The following is a 24,899-nucleotide window of genomic DNA, read 5'->3' as shown; positions in this document are numbered from 1 at the left end:
TGGCTCTCCAAATATGGCATGCTGCAATACTTGCCAGTATTTCCCATAAAGAGTCCATAGAGGCATGCACAGCTCTAAATGATGAAGCAGGAACATCATCGAAAGAGCATGGCTCAACTAAGTGGCATCAAATCGATAAAGCCCAAGAAGAGTCATGTCTCTCATAAAAGACCTGAGGCCCCGAAAGAGAGAGCCAAGCAACTGAGCCCGAAGTCATGAAGGAGGATCAGAGAAAAGTACTGAGAATCCCGGCTATCCCCCTCCAAATAATCCTCGCATGTCTGCCATCCCAAAAGCAACGCTGAACTGACTCCACAACAGAAAGGCAACGAGGACACATAGGATTGACTCCAAACCTGGGTCCACTGCAATCCCACCACCATGAATGAAAAGCCAAAAAAGAAAAGAGTGATCTTTTTATTCCTAAGGGATTCCAGAGTCTCTTTCAAAAGTTCCTCTATATGTCAGTAGAAATCTCAAACCCTCCCAATGGGGAGCTCTGAATGACCTCCAACCTCTACAACTCAACTGAAATCTACTAGCATTGCTAACAGTGTAACGAAGAAGGGGAGGCTCCTCTCTCGGTGCCTTCATCAATCCACTCCCACACCTTTAATGAAACATCACCGTGGATCTCGACAGCCAGCCTCCCACAAGGACGTCAAAAGCCATGGCATCCTCATCTGCACCACTTAAAGCAATAACCTGTAGAGGAATGCCCGCTCTCTTGAAAGTTCCCATCCAAGCATGAAATAGGCATATCATCTGTCCATCCAATCCACTGTAATGGCTGCATCAATCTCCTGAATACTACCTGCACTCTCTCTAAGATTGCTTACTAACGAGCCTTATGATCCTTTGGAAGCTTTTTGAAAGCTTTCCAAGATCCCAGAAGGCGGTCCATCTAAATAACATGTCAAACCATCTAGATATACGTGCGTACCAAGCTATACAATTCCCACTCTCAGCTAGTCATCTGGATGACTCTGATGCCAACCTCGACAGCCTCCAACTAGGTAAGACCCATACCCTATGAAGATATGTCACTGTCTGGAAGATGGAATCAAACTGAAGTGGCCATAGCGAACTCTGCCTATATGATCTGACGTGTGATCGAGGGCTTACTTTGAATGATCCTGGACCCCATAGTTACTTGTACCTCTCGAATCCCTGCCGTTCGGTCACCGATAGGCCGCACCCCAAAGGGGCACTACATACATGGTTGTCGGTCTCACAAGTGTGAAGCCATCCCTTTGTTGGGGGGTCCTAGAAGTGTGCCTGAAAGCACTATCGCTCTAGTTGGGCTAGAGGTCAATAAGGGTTCTCTGCCTTGGGATGTTCCTTAAATGATTGTTAGTCCAATGTGGGCATCATCGGTGCATCTGCCTTATCCACCCTCCAGGCTGATTCACGTGTAAGGTTTACGCCCGTCTTGGCAAACAGAGCTTCAGCATCTGCCATGGGGGTGTCACCTACTATTAGGCCTCTAACCAACACACTCAATGCCTTGCTGCTCCACCTCTTTTCTTCCTCCAATTTTCAGATATGAGCTCCTTTTTGGGTGCTACTGTGCCTTTTTTACCACTTCTTTCCATGCAAGTATATATGCTTTCCCTTTTGTGATTTGTTTCCCTTGCATGGTTACTTGCAAGACTGCCATTTCTTTCTTGAGCTTCTCATTCTCAGATTTCATCTCATCAATGATCTTGCAGCCTCCTTCCCGTGTCCCTTTGGTGTCCTTGAGTTGCTGTATTTCAGTAGACATGGCCTGCATTTTATCTTTGAGGCAAATCCTTTCTCTTCCCTGGTGGTTTCTCCTATTTCCATTCCTCTCTTTTGGACTTCTCTTTCCTCCATCTCCTTGCATCTTTCCTCCCTGCCGCTTCACTTCAGATAGTACCTTCTCTACTTGTGATTTTCAGCTAATAGGGTCACAATTGTAGCTTTATTTGTCAATCAAGACCAAGCAGATTTTGTTGAGGTGGGTGATGACATCAGAGCTCGCCTTAAGTGGCATCCCTGCCATATATGCTATCAAAGAACTTTTTAGAGCTTGCTTCCCGCATGTATCCTTTACAGATCCTTGTGTTGGCATTGTGGAAAACATTGAGAGAGAGAGAGAGAGAGAGAGAGAGAGGTGTTTATTAATGTACACAAGAGGCCAAAGAGGCACATGAGACCAAAAAGTAGACAAATCATGAATCCAAGCCCCCGTGATGAGGGGAACTAAAGATGCCTCTGCATCCCTAAATCGAAGAAACTATAGATTGAAAAAAAAAAGATATAGAAAGTGTGTCCGCTCTTTAGCAACCCCATCATAAGTGAAATGAGCATTGTGAGAGCATTGCTAGAGTCTCATTAGCATGCGAGAGATGAGCCACTGGCACACTCTAGTTGTCTAATCAAATAACCTCACAGGTGCCATGTTGCAGTTTGTTGAAACGATGCTACCTCATATGGGGTGATGGTGTGAAACTCTGTTTTGCTAAAGAATTTGGTTCAACCGATTCTCTGGTGTTGTTAGCGGGTTTGGATTTCTTGGAAGAGAATGAAAGCATACAAGCTTCTGCAAGTCTACCGCACCAAAGTGCCTAGCTTTGCCTCATCGTCCTTGCAATGTTCGCTCTACAAGGGCTCTCATTGGAAGAAAGATGTGACCCTTTGCTAGAAACCTATGCTCAAGGATCCTTTCTTGGATAGTCTATTCATGTGTTTGCTTACCCCAAAGACAACGAGGGATGCACAAAGCTGATCATAGTAGTCAGTGATATGTCTCACCTCATGTCAATGGAGCCAGGGCAAACAGATAGTGGTAAAGGCCTTGCATTCTTAGTATCTCACGCATTGCATCAGTATATGGTCATCAATTTCCACCACTTGCATATGGAAGTGTGCACAACCTCAACTCTCTGCGGGCGCTTAAATCGTGAGGGAGGTGAAATTTTTGATCCCTATAGAAATCCATCAAGTACGTGGTTGAGAGAGCCAAGTCCTATCAATGCACACTTGCCAACATCATTATTGATGATCTACTGACTACTGGTAAGGACGAAGGTGATCTATATACATACCAGGAGAGTGAAACCCATCCAGTCACACACATCAACGTCAAGGTCCCCTGTGCTACTAGCTTGGATGAGAAAAGTGCCAAACATGGGAGTCTGCCTCTACCTACCTCTCACCAATTATAGTAATCAGCTTGATCAAAATAAGTGATGCTTCGGAAGAAGATGGCGTTGTGCAAGGGCCTCACTCCAAGCTCTACAAATACTATGCTCTAGATGGCCCGTTGTATGAAGATGTGTATGAAGATTGGTCTAGGATAGAGTGAACTTGTCTAACATCTATCTAACTTGTCATTCGCATATCCTCTCGCTTGGCATTCAAGTGATAGTTCGAAAATAGCGTGGGGTCTCCAATTTTATGGATTGGGAAACTTTGGGATCATTGTGTTGATAGTCCAAAACATGGGAAAGCCTTTGGACAAGGCTTCTTTAAAGAGATTATCAGTGAAAGAGATGAGTGTTTCCCAAACCATGAGTTAAGGTTTCTGCCTTTCCTTTCTTAGCAAGATGCTTATGGGTTCCTATTCATGACACAAGAAGCTATCATTTCTTGAGTGTCCATAATCTCTTGCACTCTGTTCTTTGTTGGGGTGTTCTTCTTTCGCCTCGATGTCCAATGCTGTCTAATGACACTCGTTATGAACCACTTTGAGAAATAGATCTACAGCTATGGTGTAAGGGAATGAGTATTTGGCTGTTGTACTATAGAGTTTGCGAGAAGCTAGCTAGGGGAGATTGATCGTGTGTATTTATAGAATTCCATGAAGTTAACAACCGTAAATGGTATATATATATACCTTCATAAGACTAGAATATCCAATCTTACCAATTAATTTTTAATATAAAACAAGCGAAAAAGCAAGGAAAGAACGGAGTTTGTAAGAAACTTTATGAGTGAATGAGAAAAGGAAAAATAAATAAATAAACAAGCGAATACAAGTACTCGTGAGCACTTCCCTTAGAGGGACAAGTTGATTTGGGAAGAGAGAGAGAAAGAAAGAAAGATATATTAACGTCTGCAAGAGGCCTCGCGAACCTACGAGACAAAGTGCGAGTCCAAGAAGTACCTCATACAAGCCACCGAGGGCTGAAGCAAAAGGGTTCACTGAGACCCTTGCTGAAAACTGAAAGCTGAAAAACTGAAAGAGAGAGAGAGAGAGAGAGAGAGAGAGAGGAATTGATTTGGGAAGGGGGAAGGAAAGAGAGACAGACAGACAGACAGACAGACAGAGATGTCACTCAAAATAGAAAGTGTAAAACGTGGCCTAAAATAACTGAAGGGACGCTTTTTTTTTACAAGTGTAAAGAGAGCAATGCCTACAGGGCAGTGCTAATAAAAAGATAAAGTAAAAAATGAATTTTTTTTTAAAAGTAAGCAAGCTATGCTTAGTTCTCTTCAGTACGCAAGCATAAGCTGTCATCCAAGTTTCGTGTCACCTACTTTCACTTCTTGGCTTCTTCCCCTACGTTTAATCAATCACGGGCGATGGCTATCAGTTATTCCACCCAACCAAACTCTCAAGGATAGTAAATCGTCAGATACATACATTCCTTCGTTATTTTCCTTCATACATATCCATGAGACCCTCAATTCCCTAGATAGTTTTCCTTGCCAAATGTCATCATTATAGCCTCTCCACTTGGTGCACCTTTTTACCCCTCTCTTGGGGCACATTAAAAACCACTTGCCCCTTGGCATTATTGCACATTTAGGTGCACCTAGGCCTTAGCACTCAAAACTATCTAGTCAATGCCATTCCGCCCTCACCTAGGACCTTGGCAGTTACTTCTCTTGACCATTTCAATTACGCACATTAACTATTACAAAAGTTGGTCATCTAAGAGAAAATGCCCACCGATCTATCCGAGGTCATGCTATCCCGGCTAGAGCATAACATTCCTTCCCTCTTCAAGCATCAGCGTCCTCGATGATGAAATCTGGGAACGCTCTCCGTAACTGGTATACGGATTCCCAGGTAGCTTCCGATAGAGGCTGACCATGCCATGCAACCAACACCGTGGGTATCTTTCGATTTCGTATTTGCATTGTTCCTCGGTCCAGGATTCTTGTTGGCTGGCGCCTTGCAATATCCTCTATCTCCTGAAACAAAACCACACCTTCGATTAGTGAGTCACCTGTATGCAAAAATTTCTTTAAGCGCGAAACATGAAAAACCGGGTGCACCTTACACCCCTGTGGCAATTCTAATTTATAGGCTACACTGCCTATTCTCTTTAGAATTAACCACGGCCCACAGTATCGAGGTGATAACTTAGCACACTCTCCTGAAGTCAACGACTTCGAGTGCGAAGGGACTCTGAGAAAAACTTTTTCTCCTTCTTCAAATACTCTTATAGACCGATTTTCATCCGCATACACCTTGGCTCTATCCATAGCCTGGCGGATATTAGTTCTCGCAAGTGCTAGCATCTCCCGCATCTGAACTACAAAGTTCGCGGCACTAGGCACTTTCTGAGGTACTCCAACTATAGTTGGATTGGCTGGTCTATAACCATAGTTCAGCTCAAACGGACTGAACCCGGTAGATGAATGTTTCCTATCATTGTAGGTAAACTCCAACAATGGCAACCACTTGTCCCATGTATGTTGCCTCAATGACACATATGCCCTCAGCATATCCTCTAAAGTCTGGTTGACTCTCTCTGTCTGACCATCCGTCTTAGGATGATCCCCACTACTCATTCCCAACTCAGTCCTTAGTGTCTCAAATACCGCTGCCCAAAAATGACCGGTAAATCTGACATCTCTGTCTGACACTATGGATCTAGGCAATCCATGCAGACGAAATATATGTCTAATAAACAAATCCGCCACTTGCGGGGCACTAACAGACTCTCTAGTCGGAATGAAGTGAGCCATCTTGGTTAGACGATCAACCACCACAAGGATAGAATTATATCCTCCTTGTGTTGCAGGTAGCCCTACAATAAAGTCCATGGAAATGCTCTCCCACTTACTTAGTGGTATGTCCAAGGGCTGTAAAAGTCCAGGTGGCTTCACCCGCTCGGCCTTACTTACCTGACACGAGAAACACCGTGTCACATATTCATGAATATGTTTTTTCATCTTTGGCCAAAAGAAATCTCGCTTCACGAGATCATATGTCTTCTCGACACCTGGATGTCCCGCACACGGGCTATCATGGCATTGTCGAATGACTCTCTGCCTGAGATCATTCTGACCACGTACTACAACCTTGCCATTTCTAACTAGCATACCATCCCTTATGGTATATCTTGGGATGCGTCAATTTTACGAGCAAAAACCTATGAGCAAGTTTATACGAGCGTGTTTTTCAAGAGATTTTAAAAATAGTATTTCTTTAGGAAACATGGTTTTTACACTTTTATTTTCATTAGAACTAGATCCCTTTATCATAAAAATATACAAACTAGTCACTCATTCATTTTTACATAACATAAATCTTCTTATTCATAGACATCCCTTTGTACCCTTGTTATTACCTTAAGAAAGTATTGAAAAATAATTCATTTAAGAAACGTCCCTCATAATCACTCTCAACGTAATAATATTATACATAAATAATTACTTATTAAACACATTTATATCATATGGCAATATCTTTCAAGTGTTTTTATAGTATTAATAACAATATATTTATGGACATGTTTCTACAGAAGTTTAAATTACTGTAAATAAGTATTAACTTGGGCTTATATATCACTCTCATAAAATACATGTAATATTTAATACTATATATGCAAGGTTTTCCAAAATATAACCCCATAGATGTGCTCAAATGGGGTTTTCCGATCAATTTGAGTGGCTGAATGACTATATTTGGACATTGGATGTGAAAGTTATGTCACTTTTAAAAGTGCTGTCCAAGGTAGTTTCGCTGGCGAAACTACCTTGAAAGACCTTGTTCAAAGGGGTTTCGCTGGCGAAACTACCTTGATGGCTTGCTTCAATGAGTTTTCTTTGGAGAAACCCTTTCATGAAGATAGGGTGAGAGAGGTTTTTCAATGTCACCCCCTATTAAGTAAAAAGTTGTAAGAAGGATCATAAGGGAATTTTCATAGAGAAGTCTACTCTACATGTGGGTTTCTTCAAAAGCCATCCCATTATGTTCTCACCATTCCCAAAGATTCACATAAATATTCGTGTATAAAATAGGCATTCCTATAATACTTTTCATATTTCTAAGTGAAACTATGTTTTCTTCTGATCCATTTTTGTCATATTTTTGCATAGTTGGAAGCTTTTTTTTTCCTTCGCTCGGACGCTCGGAAGATTTCGCTCGGAAAATGCTCGTCCCCGTATATCTTGCATAAGTTTGGCCTTTTCTGGATGCCAGGTCATCCTTTTCACTTTCCCCGGGTTTTAACACATGAGCCTTAGGCCATAAGCTCTGGACAAACTCGTCCACTTTTTGAGTTTCTCTGATCTCGGTCATTAGAGCACTCTCTAATACCGTGAAACTCAGGTTGTGCATAATGCGAGACAACGCATCAGCCACCTTATTGTCTTTTCCTTTTCGGTACCAAGTCGTTAGATTAAACTCCTGCATGAGCTTTGCCCACCTAGCTTGGCGGCCCCTCAAGTCAGGCTGCTTACAAAAATGTTTCAGAGTATCATGATCCACATCCACATAAAACTCTGAACCATACAAATAATGTCTCCATGTTTTCAAAGCATGGATAACAACATACAACTCCAATTCATGAGTTGGCCAATTCCTTTGAGAGGGAAAAAGCTTCTTGCTTTCATAGGCTACTGGCCTTCCCTCTTGAAGGAGGACTGCTCCTACCGCAATGCCACTTGCATCGGTTTCTAGGAACAACGGTTTCTGGGGATCAACTATTTTTAACACCGGTCCTGAGACCACAGCTTGTTTTATGGTGTTAAAACTTTCTTGTTGATTCTGTCCCCAAATAAAAGGTACTTTATCTGAGGTCAGATCAATCAATGGCGATACTATTCCGGAATATCCTTTGATATGCCTTCTATAAAACTAGATCGCAACAACGCGGTCAGAGACTCTGGGGGATTGGCCAAGTTAGTATCGCAACCACTTTCTTCGGATCCATTTCTACCCCCTGTCCATACCCAGGGCTATATCTGCATGAGCAAGCTTGGTCATTTCAAAATCAAGCTTCTCAGCATAGTCCTGAATCCGAAGCTCCAACTGGGTAACCCTTTGGTCCCATACTTCAGTTGAACTTCCATCTGCCATCCTGACTGTATACGCATAGTCAGATGGACTTGTCTTTAATTTCAGCCTCTTCACAAGCTTGGAGTTAATCACATTGTGAGTTGACGCCGAGTCAAACAACACAATGACATCATGACTGGCCACTTGCTCTTTCATTTTAATTAACTCCGTATCATTGAAGGCTGTATACCCCGTTGCTGCGGGCTTAGATAGGATGTTATCAGGTGCACTCGTCACTAACTTAGCAACAGATACACATAACAAACAAGGTACTAACCTCTGAGAAGGTCCCGCCAGTTGCATCTGCATATGTTCCGCATTGGGACTCTCCTGCATTTCTACGTCGCATTCAGATATTATCATATTAGCCGTGCGACGGTCTTTATTCAGTGGACAATCCTTCCACTAATGTCGCTGAAGGCAGCCGAAGCACAATCCTTCTTTTCTAGCTTTCTCTTTTTGTTCAGGGGTCAACGAGGGCTTTGACCAAGCCCGGGCTGCCATTGGAGTTATTTTCCTTTTCACCCCAACGGTGGTACTTGTCTTTACTGGTCCCTCAACCGGCTTCACCTGCTTGGTTTGGCCACTTGGCTACGAGACACTTGTCTTTGAAACCCATTTCCTCGGAAATCCCCCTTTTTTCGATTACTCATACTGAGTCCCTGCCAGCACAAATCCACCAGATCTGCCTCTGGCATCCTCATAGTTCAGGGCTACTGCTATAGATTCATCTAGTGTAGTCACATATTTAGCCCGAACTTCCATTTTGATCTTGTCGTTCAGTCCATAGATATAGTCCTTTAACTGAACCGACATAGGGAGAGGGTCTGTTATTTTCATGACACATTCCCTGAATTTGTCAGTGTACTCTGCCACTGACAAGCTCCTCTGACGAAGATTTCTATAAGCATCCCAAGCTCGGGACTCTTCATCAGGTGGAAGAAAGTGTTTCTTGAATTTCGCTTTAAACCCTTCCCAGGTGGTTGGAGCAACTTGATCCTTCTGTTGCTTTATCCACCATCTGTCCGCTACCTCAATAAACAGGTGTGTGGCCTCGCGGATTTTCTTTAGATCGGATCTAATCTCACAAATGGCGAAGGCTTCTTCCCACTTGTGTAACCAAACCTCGATCACATCAGAGCTGCACTCGGTCATCCGACCAACGTACTTCTCCGGTCTATAATTAGCGATATTAGGCACTTTGACCCTTGCACGCTCTAAGGAATGTATACTGGGCTCTGGCTCTGCTGGAGCTTTGCCCTTATCAATTCTAGACGGTCTAGCCGACAAGGCTTGCACCATCTCCCTGATCTCATTTTGACCAGCATTCACTTGAAGCTGCTGGTTCATAATCTGCTGTAAAGCATCCTCTAATATCGAAATCCTACCAATCAAAGTAGGTGCTGCCTGATGTGACATCTCGTGTAGACTGCACTCTAGACTCACTAGGATTCACCCTTGAATTCTGCCCTTCTGCTTCCATAGGTTCACAGTGGAAGATGGGGTTTTTTTTTTTTTCTTCTTCTTTCTTCTTTTTTTCTTTTTTTTAAAAACCCAAATAACCAATATATACACCCTTCACTTCTGTTCTGCTTTCCTGTGTTTTTTTTTTTCTCTTCTACAGTGCAGAAATCACAGGACCATATGAAAACAAAAAAAAACTGCACGGAAAGAAAGGGCTCCCTGGTTGTTTCGCGACGATCCCGGCTGCTCCAGCTAGGTGCGACCCAACTTGGATCTTAGATGCAGCTAGGCTCCAACACGGTTTGCGAGTCCACCTACAGCCACCCTGCGCTAATCCTCGTCCACCTGATACCAATTAGAAAAACCCGTCGACTGCCGAACCGCTACGTTGTCCTAAGTTCAGCCGTTCATTAATTTCAATGCTTCATAAGTCCCGGTCGCCTATCTACGCTGCGTCCCCTGCGCTCAAACTCCGCTTGGGAAAACAGCGTAAATTTGTTGACCCATAAGCTCTTGGCTATGGCCGACAATCTCGAAAAACAGCCCCCAACGCTCTTTCGACGTCAACAGCGCCCAAGCTCACGTCCAGCTCGACACGTCTATCCTTCTCTAGACCCTACGCTCCTCTTGGCGCAGATCATCTTTTTCTTGTTACCCCGTCGATCGCCCAGGATCACGTCACGTACAACCCTCGTTATCCTACGCCTTCACCGATTTCGTCGTAGATCACGAATCCCTTTGATCCTCTAACCATGCTCTGATACCAAATGTCACCTACTTTCACTTCTTGGCTTCTTCCCCTACGTTTAATCAATCACGGGCGATGGCTATCAGTTATTCCACCCAGCCAAACTCTCAAGGATAGTAAATCGTCAGATACATACATTCCTTCGTTATTTTCCTTCATACATATCCATGAGACCCTCAATTCCCTAGATAGTTTTCCTTGCCAAATGTCATCATTATAGCCTCTCCACTTGGTGCACCTTTTTACCCCTCTCTTGGGGCACATTAAAAACCACTTGCCCCTTGGCATTATTGCACATTTAGGTGCACCTAGGCCTTAGCACTCAGAACTATCTAGTCAATGCCATTCCGCCCTCACCTAGGACCTTGGCAGTTACTTCTCTTGACCATTTCAATTACGCACATTAACTATTACAAAAGTTAGTCATCTAAGAGAAAATGCCCACCGATCTATCCGAGGTCATGCTATCCCGGCTAGAGCATAACATTTCGAAAGATTCTCGAATCTGTCGGATAAACCTAGTGCTTATTACGCTTTGAAATCCAAACCAAACAACAAAACTTTGATAGCAAAAAGGAAGAAACAAAGACTGTAAATAGTGTCCAATGCATGGTCAAACTAGGAGTGGTAATAGCCGGAAGCAACTATGTGAGTAGCTTGCATGGCTTGTGGAGTTTATAGTATGGTGAGGTCAAGCAAGTGATGAGTGTGGTTGGCCTTAGGCATAAGGGAAAGAACTCAGTTTAGTGACTTTGAGGTGAAGGCAGCAAACCTCAAAATGAAGTCAACCACCCCTATGTCCCACTATCATGGCGGCATGTATATCATCTGTGTTCAATCAAAGCTTGTACTTGACATCTTTGTCCCTATAGTGTGGATGGTGCGGCATCGCTATGCTACCTTCAGCAAGCAGAAATTTTATTGTTAAAACCTTACATATGCATTGCGACCTTGTCTATAGTAGTGTCCCTTTCAAAGCCCTAAACATAGCAGTGACCTGACCAGGGCTTAGCCAATAGCCCATGGCAACAACCTACCCAAGGCTTAGCCCACAACTCATAGCCTAAGTTTGCTTCAAGGCCCAAGGGCCAAGGCAAGGACTGTAGCATGTCAACACAAAGCATTTGCAACAGCGCCCAGACTTGGAATTGCTGCACTTTAGGTAAGGTCCTAGCCTTCATCTCAATTCTCTATAGACTTCAACTTCAAGATCCTTCCCACAAAAGGCCCAAGCAAATTTGCCTAAGGCGGACCAAGAAGTGCCATTACCAATCCAAGAAGCAATAAACAAGCATCGATGATCCCACAAGCAACATATCCCTATTTGGTGGGGCCTTCATCTTGATGACAACTTCCCATCTCTCTAGACTGCCTATTCACCCTTGACTTTGGCCTTCATGACCTTCGTGAGACCTTCCTTTCGTTACTCCACTTGCTTGTGAATGAGATCCTTATCGACATAGATCCTTTTCAAGGCAGTCCTCTATATCAAGATAGACTACCTCGCCCCCATTTGTCACAATCAGTACCCCACGTTGGTCTCTTGGAGCAGAAGCCTACAGGAACTTCCAACACATCGAGAACTTCCAAAACAATGGGGTTGTGATTGCACAAGCTTTACTCTTGCTACATCCACTGGGCCAAAGTCATTCAAACGAGCAACGATTGACATTGGGACTCAGACCCACATTCTTTTTGCAGAGGGTGAGTGTGCAAGTTTCTCTTCTGGTAGAGTAGCATTTTGAAGCTGCCAAACATCTCCTGAGTAGATTTTTGAAGTCAAGCCCATTTTTCTTAGATAGGATATCCCCGTTGATATACCGGTACATCAAGTTTTACGCCAAGTACCCTGACGCGAGCTTCTTCCTGTCTTTACAAGGCCTGGCGATAGATTGAGCTGGATGATCCAAAGCCCCCTACTCCACCGTGAATGCTCCTTGTAGCTTCTCCAGGGTTAACATATGTATTGAGCCGGAAATCTTGTGAAGCAGTGGCTGCTGCAATTTCTAAACAGCACCTTTGTAGATAGCTGTCTTCGTACCTCAATGTTTTCAAGCTTAGTCACCTTCATCAGTGAAAACCTATTGACCTTCTGCATTCCCATCATTGTCCACTTGAAACAACTATGACATCATCTCAGCTTAATGTTTTCTATTTTATCTCAGACTTATAGAAGCAGGCTGATCAGCGAGAAAGAACGAAGGTTTATAAAGTCTACTAAAGACCGATGGGTCTATGAGACTCATAGAAAACCTGATACAATCAGCAAAAGGGTGGGGCTACTAAGCGAGCATCCTAACCCATGCTAGAGGAAAAACCGTGTAGACATAGTCAATGCTATCATCATGCATGTCACCATAGTCATAGTCATCTCTGGCATCATCATCTCTCATAATTGATGGAATCTGATCCAATACAATACAATAACAAAAACCATAACCACCTTCTGAAGATCACTGAATTATCTCATTGTCCCTTTCCATGTTTGAAACCACACGCACAAACCACAAGAACACCACATACTTTTCCATATGTATATTTCAGTTTAGAGGCTAACCCAAAGTTCCACTCTGCACAAGCATAGGGACCTATCCGGAGGTGAAAGAAAAGCCCAGCTTCGTCTACAAGCTCCACAAATTTCACAAGGTCATAGCTGCCAGAAAAATGGTACTGCACAGCAACAAAGTGATAACTCGGTAAGAACATTCAACCCATAATCTTCAGACCTCACATAATTTTATTTTACAGTTCAAAAGTGATTAACATGAACGGAATTCATTAAAAGCCTACTTGGCAAAACCAACAGGAAAAAAGCATTCAAACCTTTCCTTGCACAGGTTCATGTCCATTCCAGAACACATAGCTTTGTATCACATTTGCTCCTCCATCTTTGGCTTTTGCTATAATTCCAGGCCACATCTGAGAATAAAGACACATAGCATGCCATGTCAGTAAGTAAAGAGCATCACTGTGTGCCAACCCATTGGGTGTGAATTCTGTTTGTGTACAATTAAATGCCAATCACTTTCAATGAGTTGCAGTATTTGATCACACAACACTTAGAAACATCGGAGCACATACATCATAAAGCATATGTTTGATAAGTGGGAAGTCAATATGCACAATGAAATGGCCAACCCCAAGTTTTGCTTCTTCCCTCTTGTGGTTGATCTACCTTATCACCAACGGAGAAGACTTCGCCAGTGGCACCCCGTCATCCTCCTCGGCACAAGATCTTAGCTAAGGTCGTGAGTCTTGTCACCGGCAACTCCTCCCTGATCTCATCCATGACAGTAAGACAATTTTTGTCAGACCACAATTTCGTGGATAACATCTTCATCTTTTGGGAGGCTTGATAGCAGAAGCAGCTTTTGAAGTCCTTAGAGAAGGTTCCATGGACTGGAATTTCTAGAGGGCACAATTCCCAAGATCTGATTCTCCGTAGTCCTCACTCGAGCTGCAACCATGCTAACTGGATGGCACGAGGGCCTCCAATCCCGGGAGATAGCAGGGCCAATTTCTCAAATAGGACCCTTTCTGAGTGGCAGCAGGTGCTGCTCCCTAGTCCTCAACACCCTCTCCCCCATCCGTTCTCTATCCATATAGCAGTCCGTAGTGCCATATGGCTGCAGTATAGCTTCCAATTGTCCACCCCATCCTCCATCCACTCAGTCCGTACTGCAATCTGTACGGCTGCCCGTTCGCCGTCTGCATGCACTCACATGTCCCTCTATTCCATTCTACAGTGTGGCTGCTCATACCTTTGTATGGATGCTGTACTGTGCCTGCCACTCCTCCCTCCATATACCCTCGCCAACCCTCATTTCTCTCATGTCTGAGCCCCTCTGCCTTCACCTTCGTTTCACTCACTTTCCACCTGCACTTCACCTCAAGTCTCTACCCACCATCCCTTCATTTCTCCACACACACACACATGCAAGCACACGCGCGCACACTCACTATACTTCATCCTCGCCTCATTTTTTGCCTTCCCTTTCCTTGTGATGCTTGCAAGTGATAGACATATTTTTAAAAGGTTTCAAGTTTCCTTCCACTGTTTTGATTGGTGATGGCTTCATCTTCAGCCAATCTTGTACCCCGACGCTTTGCCAGCCATGAGAACAATGTTTTTTTGTTGAAAATAAGTTGCAGTAGCTTAAAAAAGATGTCGAAGTAGAGAGTGTCACACTCTTTTGGCACGCATTCATTTGGTCTCATCCTTCCTGAACTCAAGCTAGAGACGGAATACTTGCATCCCTTTCTCCTAATCTGCACTTGTTAGAGTCTACCTTTTGGGCAGAGGTTTTTTCCAGATTTGTCTCCATACCAAATGGAGGAAGACATGAAGATTACCTCTCTTTTCATTCGTTTTCTTGGACTTCCTTAGGTTACCAAAATTTTCTTCCCACCATCAGAGCCACCTTTGGGATGGTCACTAAGGTCCCTCCTCTTCCTACACAGCCTAATTCAGCAACAGAGAGTCGAGACAGCCAGGGTGGATGGGGTGCCTCGTGTTGGGGTCATTCTATCAAACCCTAACATCAATGAGGACCATAATACACTTCAGCCTCCAGATATTTCCTTTTTCAAACAAGGATTGACATTGCCAGATGCCAAGATTAGTGTGACGTGTATAGACTTTTTGGGCATTTTGCCAGAAATTGCCTAAAGAAGAGGAGGCCCTCGGCATGGCAGAGAAAGTGTGAGACAGCTAGCTGGTTCTCATCGTGTTTTATAGTCAAATCCATGTAAGGTCATGCAGATTGCTACTATGTTTTATGCCTCCCTCCTCATAATAGAGTGTGTGACGGCCTAATTTATGTGAACTTATTCCCTTGTGTTTCATCTCTTTTTGGCATGACATTGATGACTTCAGCTTTTCAGGGGGTCTGGACTGTCCTCCTCCACTTTTGGAGGATCTCCTTCACCTCACCCCTAATAGGTCTTTGTTTATGCAATGGAGGCCAATCCGTTTTTAGGTACAACATGCCAAATTCTTGTAAAAGCACTCAGACTTCATTTACAACCTTGCCTTCCTAGTTGATTCATCGTATATAGATGGGATGTGTGCATGGCCGTAGCATTTTTTATAATACTTTTCCTTATTGGGAGGTTTTCGAATGGTCCAGACACACGATCGAGACATTGTATACTTCTCCTAGCTTATGTAACTGCATTGCACACCTTAAGGGGACTTTCAAGAACTTCCTACAAAGAGGACTTGATGGATCTGCAGATACTAGAACCAGAGTAGCTTGGGAGACTTTGATGCTCCCGACTCATGAGGACATAATATCATTAATCTAGATATTCAGTGCATATATTTGCTTTGTATGTCGATTGTTAGAGAACTTAAGCCATGGAAGAAGACTTGCTTTTTAGGATCATTACTTCTTGCACTCCTTCCTCGAGCAGTGATTGGCAGGACAGCATTACGTGGATTTTCACTTCACCAAACATCAAGATGCCTTCCTCGCAAATTCTGATAGCTATTTTATCAAGGCTTGGCACAGCTTTAGAGATTCTATGACGCAGACGACTCCTACACAGGATGAGATTTTAGGCAGCCTTTTATGTGGAATAGCTTTATTTGGGGTGACCATGGCATGCCCGATATGGTCCAAGTGGGAGAGATGTCACTCTCTCTGTGGGATCTTGGAAGGCTTTCAAAAAGCTTCCCAAGGATCAAAGGGCTCCGAGGGTACTGCATCGCTAATCAATTCACCTTGCATACTTGGATTGGCTTTTGAAATTTTGGCTAAGTCTTAACCCATGGCTCTGAGATCTTCCATCTCCTCCTTCCATTGACCTTCCATCGCCTCCTTCCTCCCAAAGCTGAACCGCCATCTCCTCCATTCCATTGACCTTTTGATACTTGTGACTCTCTTCATAGTCTATACATTGATGATTTTTCATGCAACCAAAATTGGAGGTAAACTCATCCATTTCTCTGTTGGTGCTATATAGTCCATTAAAAGTTGAAAGCTCCAACCTCTTTTGTGCACGTACTAACTGATTACACAGTTCTTTTTAGGAACTATTTCGCGAACCTGGTTCAAGCTCTTTCTATATATATTCTCAAAAGTCATGCGACCCAATGCTCTAGTTATGCTGGGTCTATCGTGTGGCCTACAAGAAATGCAAGTTTGCATACAATTCTCGTGTCATAAAAAGAGCTTTTTGCCAAGTGTGAAACTTTCTAAACTAGGATGGCGCTGAGGTGGAGTAGTGCATTATAACATGATAATTCTCAAGGTAACACAAAGGCGATTGCAGTGCTCTAGATCAGCCCATGAAAATTAGCTTTGGGCGAGGGTAGCATCCTTTGTTAGAAAATACCCAACAGAGGGTACACGCAGCGGAAGACTTATAGTAATGCCCAGGAGCTCACACAGTGTGCGGTGTGGGTGTGGAATCACAAACTTCTTTACTTATGTGCATTCAATGGATGTACAGACTCATCAATAGACAATGAACCAACCAGATAGAGAAACCACCAAAATATATATTTCTGTCCACAACTATGGACACAATACAAAAGAGACAGATCCAGAGTCCCACCAATGGTGTGGTCCTCTGATCTTACCACAAGGTACTTCTCCTATCTGCTGGCTATCTCTAGACTCGAGCCCGCGTGCTCCACCTCGAGCATCTGTAGACTTTCCGTCTAGTGTGTTCTTCTCCACCTTATTGCCTGTGAATCAGCCTAGGTGGGCAGCCCCTGCCAAGCTTTGTCTGCAGCACACAGGTCCCTGTTCCACTGCTCCAACCTGCTTGTGAATGGCTGCTCCAGAAGATGATGACCTCAGCAACCTTCTGCCCTAGAAGACAGTCTAGGTTCAGCCTCTCCCTGAGCTAAGTCTGCAGCACCTCAGCACAGTTCACCTCCTGGTCATAGGCCCAACTGCTGCTGCTCTGCTGCTCCTTCCTGCTCCCTGAAGTGCTGCTAGGCTGGATGATGAAATGAGGCCTGAGCCTCTCCTTTTATAGGCCCTGAGGCCTGGCAAAAATACCGACTGGTCAGCCCTATTCTGGCCGAATCAGTCTGTCTGTAAACTGACCTGGTTGGCTGTCCCTACCAGTCCAACCAGGGCCCTATATAAGAAACTTCACTAGGCCCTTTGCAGCCTTTGTTCCAGGCAGGGTCCAGACCCTATTCCAGGCCCTTCTGCAGGTCGCAATCCTGCCCACAAGGCATGCCTCTGCTCCTGCTATGCTGCGCCATGTGCCAGCTCTGCTTGCAGGTCGTGTCCCTGCCTGTAGACACCTGCCATGTTAGACACCTGTACCCCGGGATACCCCGCCATCTTGTGCTGCTCCAGATATGTCTCTTCCAGGCCAGATCTATGCCATGTAAGCATCGCCATCTGCCATGGTCTCGACGCCATGTGTTGCAGTCACTTTGATGCGTCCAGGTACTTTCCTTTTTCTCTCTGATCTCTGCCCCCATGGCAGCCATCTTGCTGCCCATGTGGCCACCCCTCAGAACCCAGGTCCACCTCCCCCATGCTCTCCTCATATGGGGGCTTACAGATGGGGAGGTGACCTTTCCAACACCCCCTCTCACCGACACATCTCAGCCCAATGCCAACACGTCGATGAAGATGCTCCAGTAACTTCCTGGTTGTAGTCCTCTGGAATCTTTTGGTGTCGAAATCTTTTCCTGGCTTTTCATCCAGTGGCTCCTGCTCCACCAGGTCCGCTTCCGCTTCCGCACACCATCCTCATACACAGGTCCATCTTTGGTAGCACCTCCTGGCACCACCTCCTTCAGTCACGTTCCCGCCCCTGAACTCGAGCAATCCAACCGTCACGATCTTCCAGTCGTCCCCCTCATAATGAGTGAACAACCTGGAGTCTTCCAGGCACCATGCTCTGAGGGTATGTTTCAACCTGTCCTTCCTTTGGCAGGTCTGCAACCAATGAATATTTCCAGATAACCTAGACCATGAACTCTCGCTGAGTTCTCAAGCAGGTACTCTTCTGGCTTCTGTACTCTTTGTCCACCACCTTCTAGCAATATGCGTCCGAGATTTGAAGAAGCACCAATACTTCCCCTTCTGCCTTCGAAGAAGGCCAATTCCTTCCAATCTCTTATCACCTGAGACAAATGAAGAGCAGAGTCTCTCCACAGCATGCTATAAAGGCTCAAATGCAGAATATCAAATACATACCAGACTGTTGTACAGCCTGAATGTTCGCTCTGAAAGCAAACTCTCATTAAGGCACCCACCAAGCGCTTGTGTAATCCTGTATTGTCCCCTTCTGAACTCCAGCATCCACCTGACCATGAGACCCCAGGGCCTTCCATGGAATCCACCCTCGTGTCAGTGTCAACAGCCACACACCTGGAAGGTACCAAGCGCTCCATGCTGTCCTTCACCTTCACAAAGGCATCTGACTCCTCGTCGACCCACATCTCTATGTCAGACATCCTTACTGTGACTTCTGGATCAACATATCTGACCTCAGTAACACTCAGTGATGTCACCAGGAACAATTCTTCGATTACCACATTTGCTTTGGTCTTTCCCTCTGAATCTAAGTCAGACTCCTGTTTGTTTTTCAGATCCGCCTTTTTCTTTCTGCAGTCCTTTGCAAAATGTCCGGGCGTATCACAATAGAAACACTTCTTCTTGTGCTTTCTCTTCGAAGTCCCCTCGTCGTCAGAGTCGTCTTTATTGGACTTGCCACCGTTAGGCTTGCCCTTTCCTTTGCCAGCGGAATCCTTCACCAGCATCGCCTTGTCATCTTTATCCTCGTTATAGAGCTTCTCCCAAGCTTCCTCCTGTAGCAGTAATGGACACAACTCCTCAAACGTCAGAGGTTTGGTCCTCTGTCCTGCTGTCACAGCCGTAACAAAGCTCTTGAAACTCCGAGGCAGTCTCCTCAATACCATCAAGGCCAGATGGCATGAGTCTGTCTTCTGACCAATTGCTACCAGCTGATATCTCACCACCTTGACCTTCGTCAAATGGCTATGTACCGTATCTCCTTCTTCCATATCAAGATTGTAGAGTTGATGCTGAAGAAGCACGATCCGGGAGGTATTGTCTGTCTCGTACAGATCCTTCAGGATGGCCCACGCCTCTACTGACGTCTCGGCCAGCTGGATATGCGGAAGAACGGAGTCCGCCATAGTCCCTATGATTATTGCCAGAGCATGGGCATCTCTTTCTTCCCAAGCTTCAAGCTCCTCTCTGTCTACTGCCATAAGTACCTCCCCTTTACTATCCACCATGTCCTCCGGCTTCGACTCCTCTCCCGTGGTCAGCTTTCACAACTTCCGAGCCACTAAATGACTCCAGATCTTCACTTTCCAGATCGGGTAATTAGTCCCGTCCAGGTTCCCAGACTCTCCAAAGTTAGGGATAGTGAAAGAGAGAAAACTGGAGGAGGAGGAGGAAGGGAAAGCAGGGGCTGAAGAGGCTGTAGAGGTCGACATCTTTGCTATTTATACCACACAGCAAAGTCAACCAAACTCAATTTCAGTAAACCAGAATTCTGAACGCACCTTACTGAACCTGAGTCACCCTCCTTCTCGCAAGGGCACAATCCTCCAGTTGTGGAAGTCGATTCCCTAGAGCTTCTGAATCAGGGTCGTCCTTCAGCAAGGTCCTTGCCTTCAGGCTCCCACACGTGTGAGCCTCCTACTTGGGCTCTGATACCATGTTACAAAATACCCAATAGAGGGTACACGCAGCGGAAGGCTTATAGTAATGCCCAGGAGCTCACACAGTGTGCGGTGTGGGTGTGGAATCACAAACTTCTTTACTTATGTGCATTCAATGGATGTACAGACTCATCAATAGACAATGAACCAACCAGATAGAGAAACCACCAAAATATATATTTCCGTCCACAACTATGGACACAATACAAAAGAGACAGATCCAGAGTCCCACCAATGGTGTGGTCCTCTGATCTTACCACAAGGTACTTCTCCTATCTGCTGGCTATCTCTAGACTCAAGCCCGCGTGCTCCACCTCGAGCGTCTGTAGACTTTCCGTCTAGTGTGTTCTTCTCCACCTTACTGCCTGTAAATCAGCCTAGGTGGGCAGCCCCTGCCAAGCTTTGTCTGCAGCACACAGGTCCCTGTTCCACTGCTCCAACCTGCTTGTGAATGGCTACTCCAGAAGATGATACCTCAGCAACCTTCTGCCCTAGAAGACAGTCTAGGTTCAGCCTCTCCCTGAGCTAAGTCTGCAGCACCTCAGCACAGTTCACCTCCTGGTCATAGACCCAACTGCTGCTCCTTCCTGCTCCCTGAAGTGCTGCTAGGCTGGATGATGAAATGAGGCCTGATCCTCTCCTTTTATAGGCCCTGAGGCCTGGCAAAAATACCGACTGGTCAGCCCTATTCTAGCCGACTCAGTCTGTCTGTAAACCGACCTGGTTGGCTGTCCCTACCAGCCCAACCAGGGCCCTATATAAGGGACTTCACTAGGCCCTTTGCAGCCTTTGTTCCAAGCAGGGTCCAGACCCTATTCCAGGCCCTTCTGCAGGTCGCAATCCTGCCCACAAGGCACGCCTCTGCTCCTGCTATGCTGCGCCATGTGCCAGCTCTGCTTGCAGGTCGTGTCCCTGCCTGTAGACACCTGCCATGTTAGACGCCTGTACCTCAGGATACCCCACCATCTTGTGCTGCTCCAGATATGTCTCTTCCAGGCCAGATCTATGCCATGTAAGCATCGCCATCTGCCATGGTCTCGACGCCATGTGTTGCAGTCACTTTGATGCGTCTAGGTACTTTCCTTTTTCTCTCTGATCTCTGCCCCCATGGCAGCCATCTTGCTGCCCATGTGGCCACCCCTCAGAACCCAGGTCCACCTCCCCCATCCTCTCCTCATATGGGGGCTTACAGATGGGGAGGTGACCTTTCCAACATCCTTCATGTCTGTACTGTGATTTGAAAAGCTGTTTGTGTATGAATATAGAAGCCGTAAGTAACGCACTCGAAACTTTAACACGTTGCCCTCTTGGCTGGGCGAGCAAAATTTAATAGGAGTGTGTAACAGAAGAACAGAGCGCAACAACAGTATCCGTACAGCGGAATGGGTGAAGTCAAAGTCGCCTGTTTTACCCAACGATTCAATGTTTGTAAATCTTTAGATTTTCGTTTTCTCACGCCTGTTTTACCCAACGATTCAATGTTTTAAAATCTTTAGATCTTCGTTTTCGCACGGAGAGAGAAACCTCGGGTGGGGCGCGAGGATAATGGATGCCCGCCGAGATGAGCATACGACGCTGCCCATCGATAATGATGGCTCGATGATCGTAGGAGACATTGAAAGGCCTGCGGCAAAGAACGGCAGAGGAGCTGAGGGCGATGAGGAAGACGAGAAGAGCAACAAAGGGAGGCAGAGGACCCATGAAAGCTCAGCGATCATCTTCATCCAAAAGCTCGGTACGCCATAGCTGGGAGCTCAAATTCACTGAGAACTTAAAAGCTTTACACATTGATATTTATCCATGAAGGAAGGAAGCATTTCAACCAATGACGCCGCTAACACGTGTCAAACGGTCCTGAGTTCAAGCCCCTGGTGCACCTCAGAAAGCTATTCCCATAACGCGAGCCCGTCCTGTGGGGCGGAGTCCTTCGCTATGAGCACCCATGGCCAATTGGATGCCCCAGATGCCAGAGGGATTCGTTTTCAACACCGGATGAATTGCACTTCTCCGATTGTCATCCTCACGCACTTGGGTGCGCGCACCTAGGTCCACGAGAACGGCTTCTCAGCGCTTTATCTTCGTCACCCCATATGGGGGTGCCGATGGTACTGTCAATTTCAGTACCATGCAAAACCACCCAAAAAAAAAAAACTAGTGACAAAGAATAAATGAAACGGCAGGGAGCGAACGCTTTACCACACCACGCATTGTAGCTGGTAGCCAAGTCAAGCCCAAAGTTGGCCCACAGTGTGCCCATGCATGGACATGGATAAGCAACCAACCTTGGCTGCCCATGGATGTGCATCCATTAAACTAGCCACTCATATGGTTTCCCGCCAGGATGGGCTCTTCTTGTCCCTACACACTATCACCTTTGGATGGGCAGTGTATGTCTGAAAAGGCCTGCCCATGACAACCCGCCCATCCATTTTTTTAGGTGCCCCAACAATGGGCACTCGTTGGGTAAGTCTATAAAGAGCCTCACATGCTTATATCCTTACACTTTTATGCATATAGGAATTACAACAAGACCCATAGCCTCATAAACTATTTCATCGTTTTCTGTAAATGTAGATAGTAATAGAGTGAGGAAAGAGATCATTTAGGAGTCCGTGCCAATAAATTACAAGGCATATGTATATGGATTTTTTATCAATGTTAAAGTAGAGAATTGAACAACACTTGGTGAGGAAGGTGTACAACCATGTGAAGCAAAGGTGATTTTAAGAAGATGGATGAGATATGCATGAGGGATACATACAAGGGCACTACATGAACCATAACAAACAAATGAAGAAAGTGGAAACTACATTGATAGCTTCAAAGAGAGAGCGAGAGATCTCATTGCAAATATGTGCTTCATACATGCCTTCCACAATGGTTCTCTCCAGCCTTGTTTAGACAATGGTCATAAAATTACACCATAGGAGGCGATTCCGCTTCTCTCTTCGCTGCTTTATTGGACTCATGGATGGCCTTCACTTTTTCTTCAAGTGCCTTCTTCATTTTCACTTGCTCCTCCTATTGGTTAGCTGCCAAAGACATGATTTGTGCCATGAACATGTCATTTTTGTCAACCAAAGTTTGGATGTTATAGTTAGCCGCTTCGCATGGGATGAAGTTCTAAGTAGTGTAGCATAGCATATTGCAATCTTGCCATATTTTTGTCACGAACTCTTCATTGTACTTAATTGCTTCTCCCTTGTACAATTTTCTTCATCCAGATGTGGCATCGGCACATCAAATGGAAAGAATTTGGGAGGTGCTCTCTGTCGATTCAAAAATCCTAAGCTATCAGCTTGAGTTTTCCTTATTCTCTTTGTTTCGGGGGTCTGCTAAGCCCTTCCCCCTCGGTGGAGGGTTGGTGTAGTTGTCATAAGCATCTATTGCTCTGCCTCTTTCGCTCAGGGCAGCTACTTCTCTTTCTAGCTGTCGGTTAAAGGTTGTGCTTTCTCCTCAATTTGTATGTCTGTCTGGGCTACCATCATTTCCTTTGTCAGTGGTTTGGGGTTCAACGATTTGGTGGTGAGAATGTCGATCATGTTGGTGGTGCCGAGTCAGTGCTTCTTTGTCTCTTCGGATTAACTATCAAAGGTGTGCCCCTACTCTTTTTCCCTTTTGCTTGCCATTTGAGATCTTTATTATTTGGTTGTTAATATTACTAGTAGCCATCTTCGGCTAGTTGACACCTTCGTCTTTCAGTGCTTTAAGTGCCTTTTGCACTAATTTGTGCCTTACTAGTGAAGTATTTTTGCCTAAGCAACTAGGCGTGTCAGTGAAGAGCTCTTCATGCTCTACTATGAGAGGATTTGGGACATCATCCTTTGGGTTTGGTAAATACAGCACCCTTGTGACTTTCTCCTCCATGATGGGTAGTTCATCCTGCTCATGAATTTCTACGTCATTGGGATGTATAAGTTGATTGCCTCAATTTCTAGATCTCAATGGTAAAACTTTGTCCATGGAAGGGCTTGGAAGTTAGCCAAGCCCCTTCATTGAAACTAGGCCATTGCTGGCAATAATGGCTCTTTTGAGTCAACAATACTGGCCATAAGGTGGTTTGTAATGGTGCCCTTCACTCCCTTGGTGCTTTGACTACAAATACTACCTGAATGAATTTGTCTTGTGGCCAATACACCTTGATTTTCATTCCATTGATCCGCTTTGGTAGCTCGGTTGCTTCGAGGCCTTCCCACGTCACTATTCCATTGTCAAAACAATTTTAAATTTAACAAGGCCCAACCCATTCTCGATGCTGTAGGTTTCATTTCATTGCTCCTAGTAGTGAATTAAAGAGTAGGACAAGCATTCCGTCCTGAAGCCTTGTGTCTTGATGTGGCGATTGGGCCATGCTATCCTTCTTTGTTGAATTATGCTTTGCATCCATGCTGCCCTCAGCCTGATTTTATCAATTTTGTATAATGCTTCTAGTAGTTTTGCAATTGGGCATTTGTGTTTTGCATTGCCACTTGCAAACTTGGCACAAGCAATTCACTACTTTGAGACCGAAAGTGAGTTGGAACAGCGTGTGCATCATTGTGACTATTTTGGTACACCCAAAGCATTTTGCTTAACGTGTGATCCCAATCATACAGTTTGGTATGCCCAAAGTGATATGTGCAATGTGTGTTCCCAAAGCATTGTGTGTAACTTATGATCTCAATCATTGCGATGGTCATTGGAGGATCATTTTGAGCATTTTATTTGTTGGCTCGGCTTGACTGTTTGTATGTAGGTAGAAAGTTGTTGAC

At 45.0% G+C, this 24,899-nt stretch overlaps 1 protein-coding gene across 1 annotated transcript in view; it reads right to left on the bottom strand.

Annotated features, from left to right (window-relative positions):
* The window catches only part of LOC147895415 (beta-galactosidase 9-like), a 165,324-nt gene extending 143,405 nt beyond the window's left edge, over positions 1-21,919 (bottom strand). The window contains exons 1-3 of the mRNA XM_087383347.1: positions 21,673-21,919; positions 13,299-13,394; positions 13,033-13,145 (exon numbers count right to left, since the gene is read on the bottom strand). Of these exons, the coding sequence (XP_087239473.1) occupies positions 13,033-13,145; positions 13,299-13,394; positions 21,673-21,849 (386 nt within the window). The 5' untranslated portion in view covers positions 21,850-21,919. The remainder of the gene's footprint in view (positions 1-13,032; positions 13,146-13,298; positions 13,395-21,672) is intronic.
* Between the last annotated feature and the right edge of the window lie 2,980 nt (positions 21,920-24,899).

This window comes from Dipteris shenzhenensis, chromosome 13 (assembly GCF_047967505.1).
Source record: "Dipteris shenzhenensis isolate YYH24624 ecotype China chromosome 13, Dip_SZ_1.0, whole genome shotgun sequence".
Classification (NCBI taxonomy): Eukaryota; Viridiplantae; Streptophyta; class Polypodiopsida; order Gleicheniales; family Dipteridaceae; genus Dipteris; species Dipteris shenzhenensis.
This window is presented reverse-complemented; position numbering and strand designations above follow the sequence as displayed.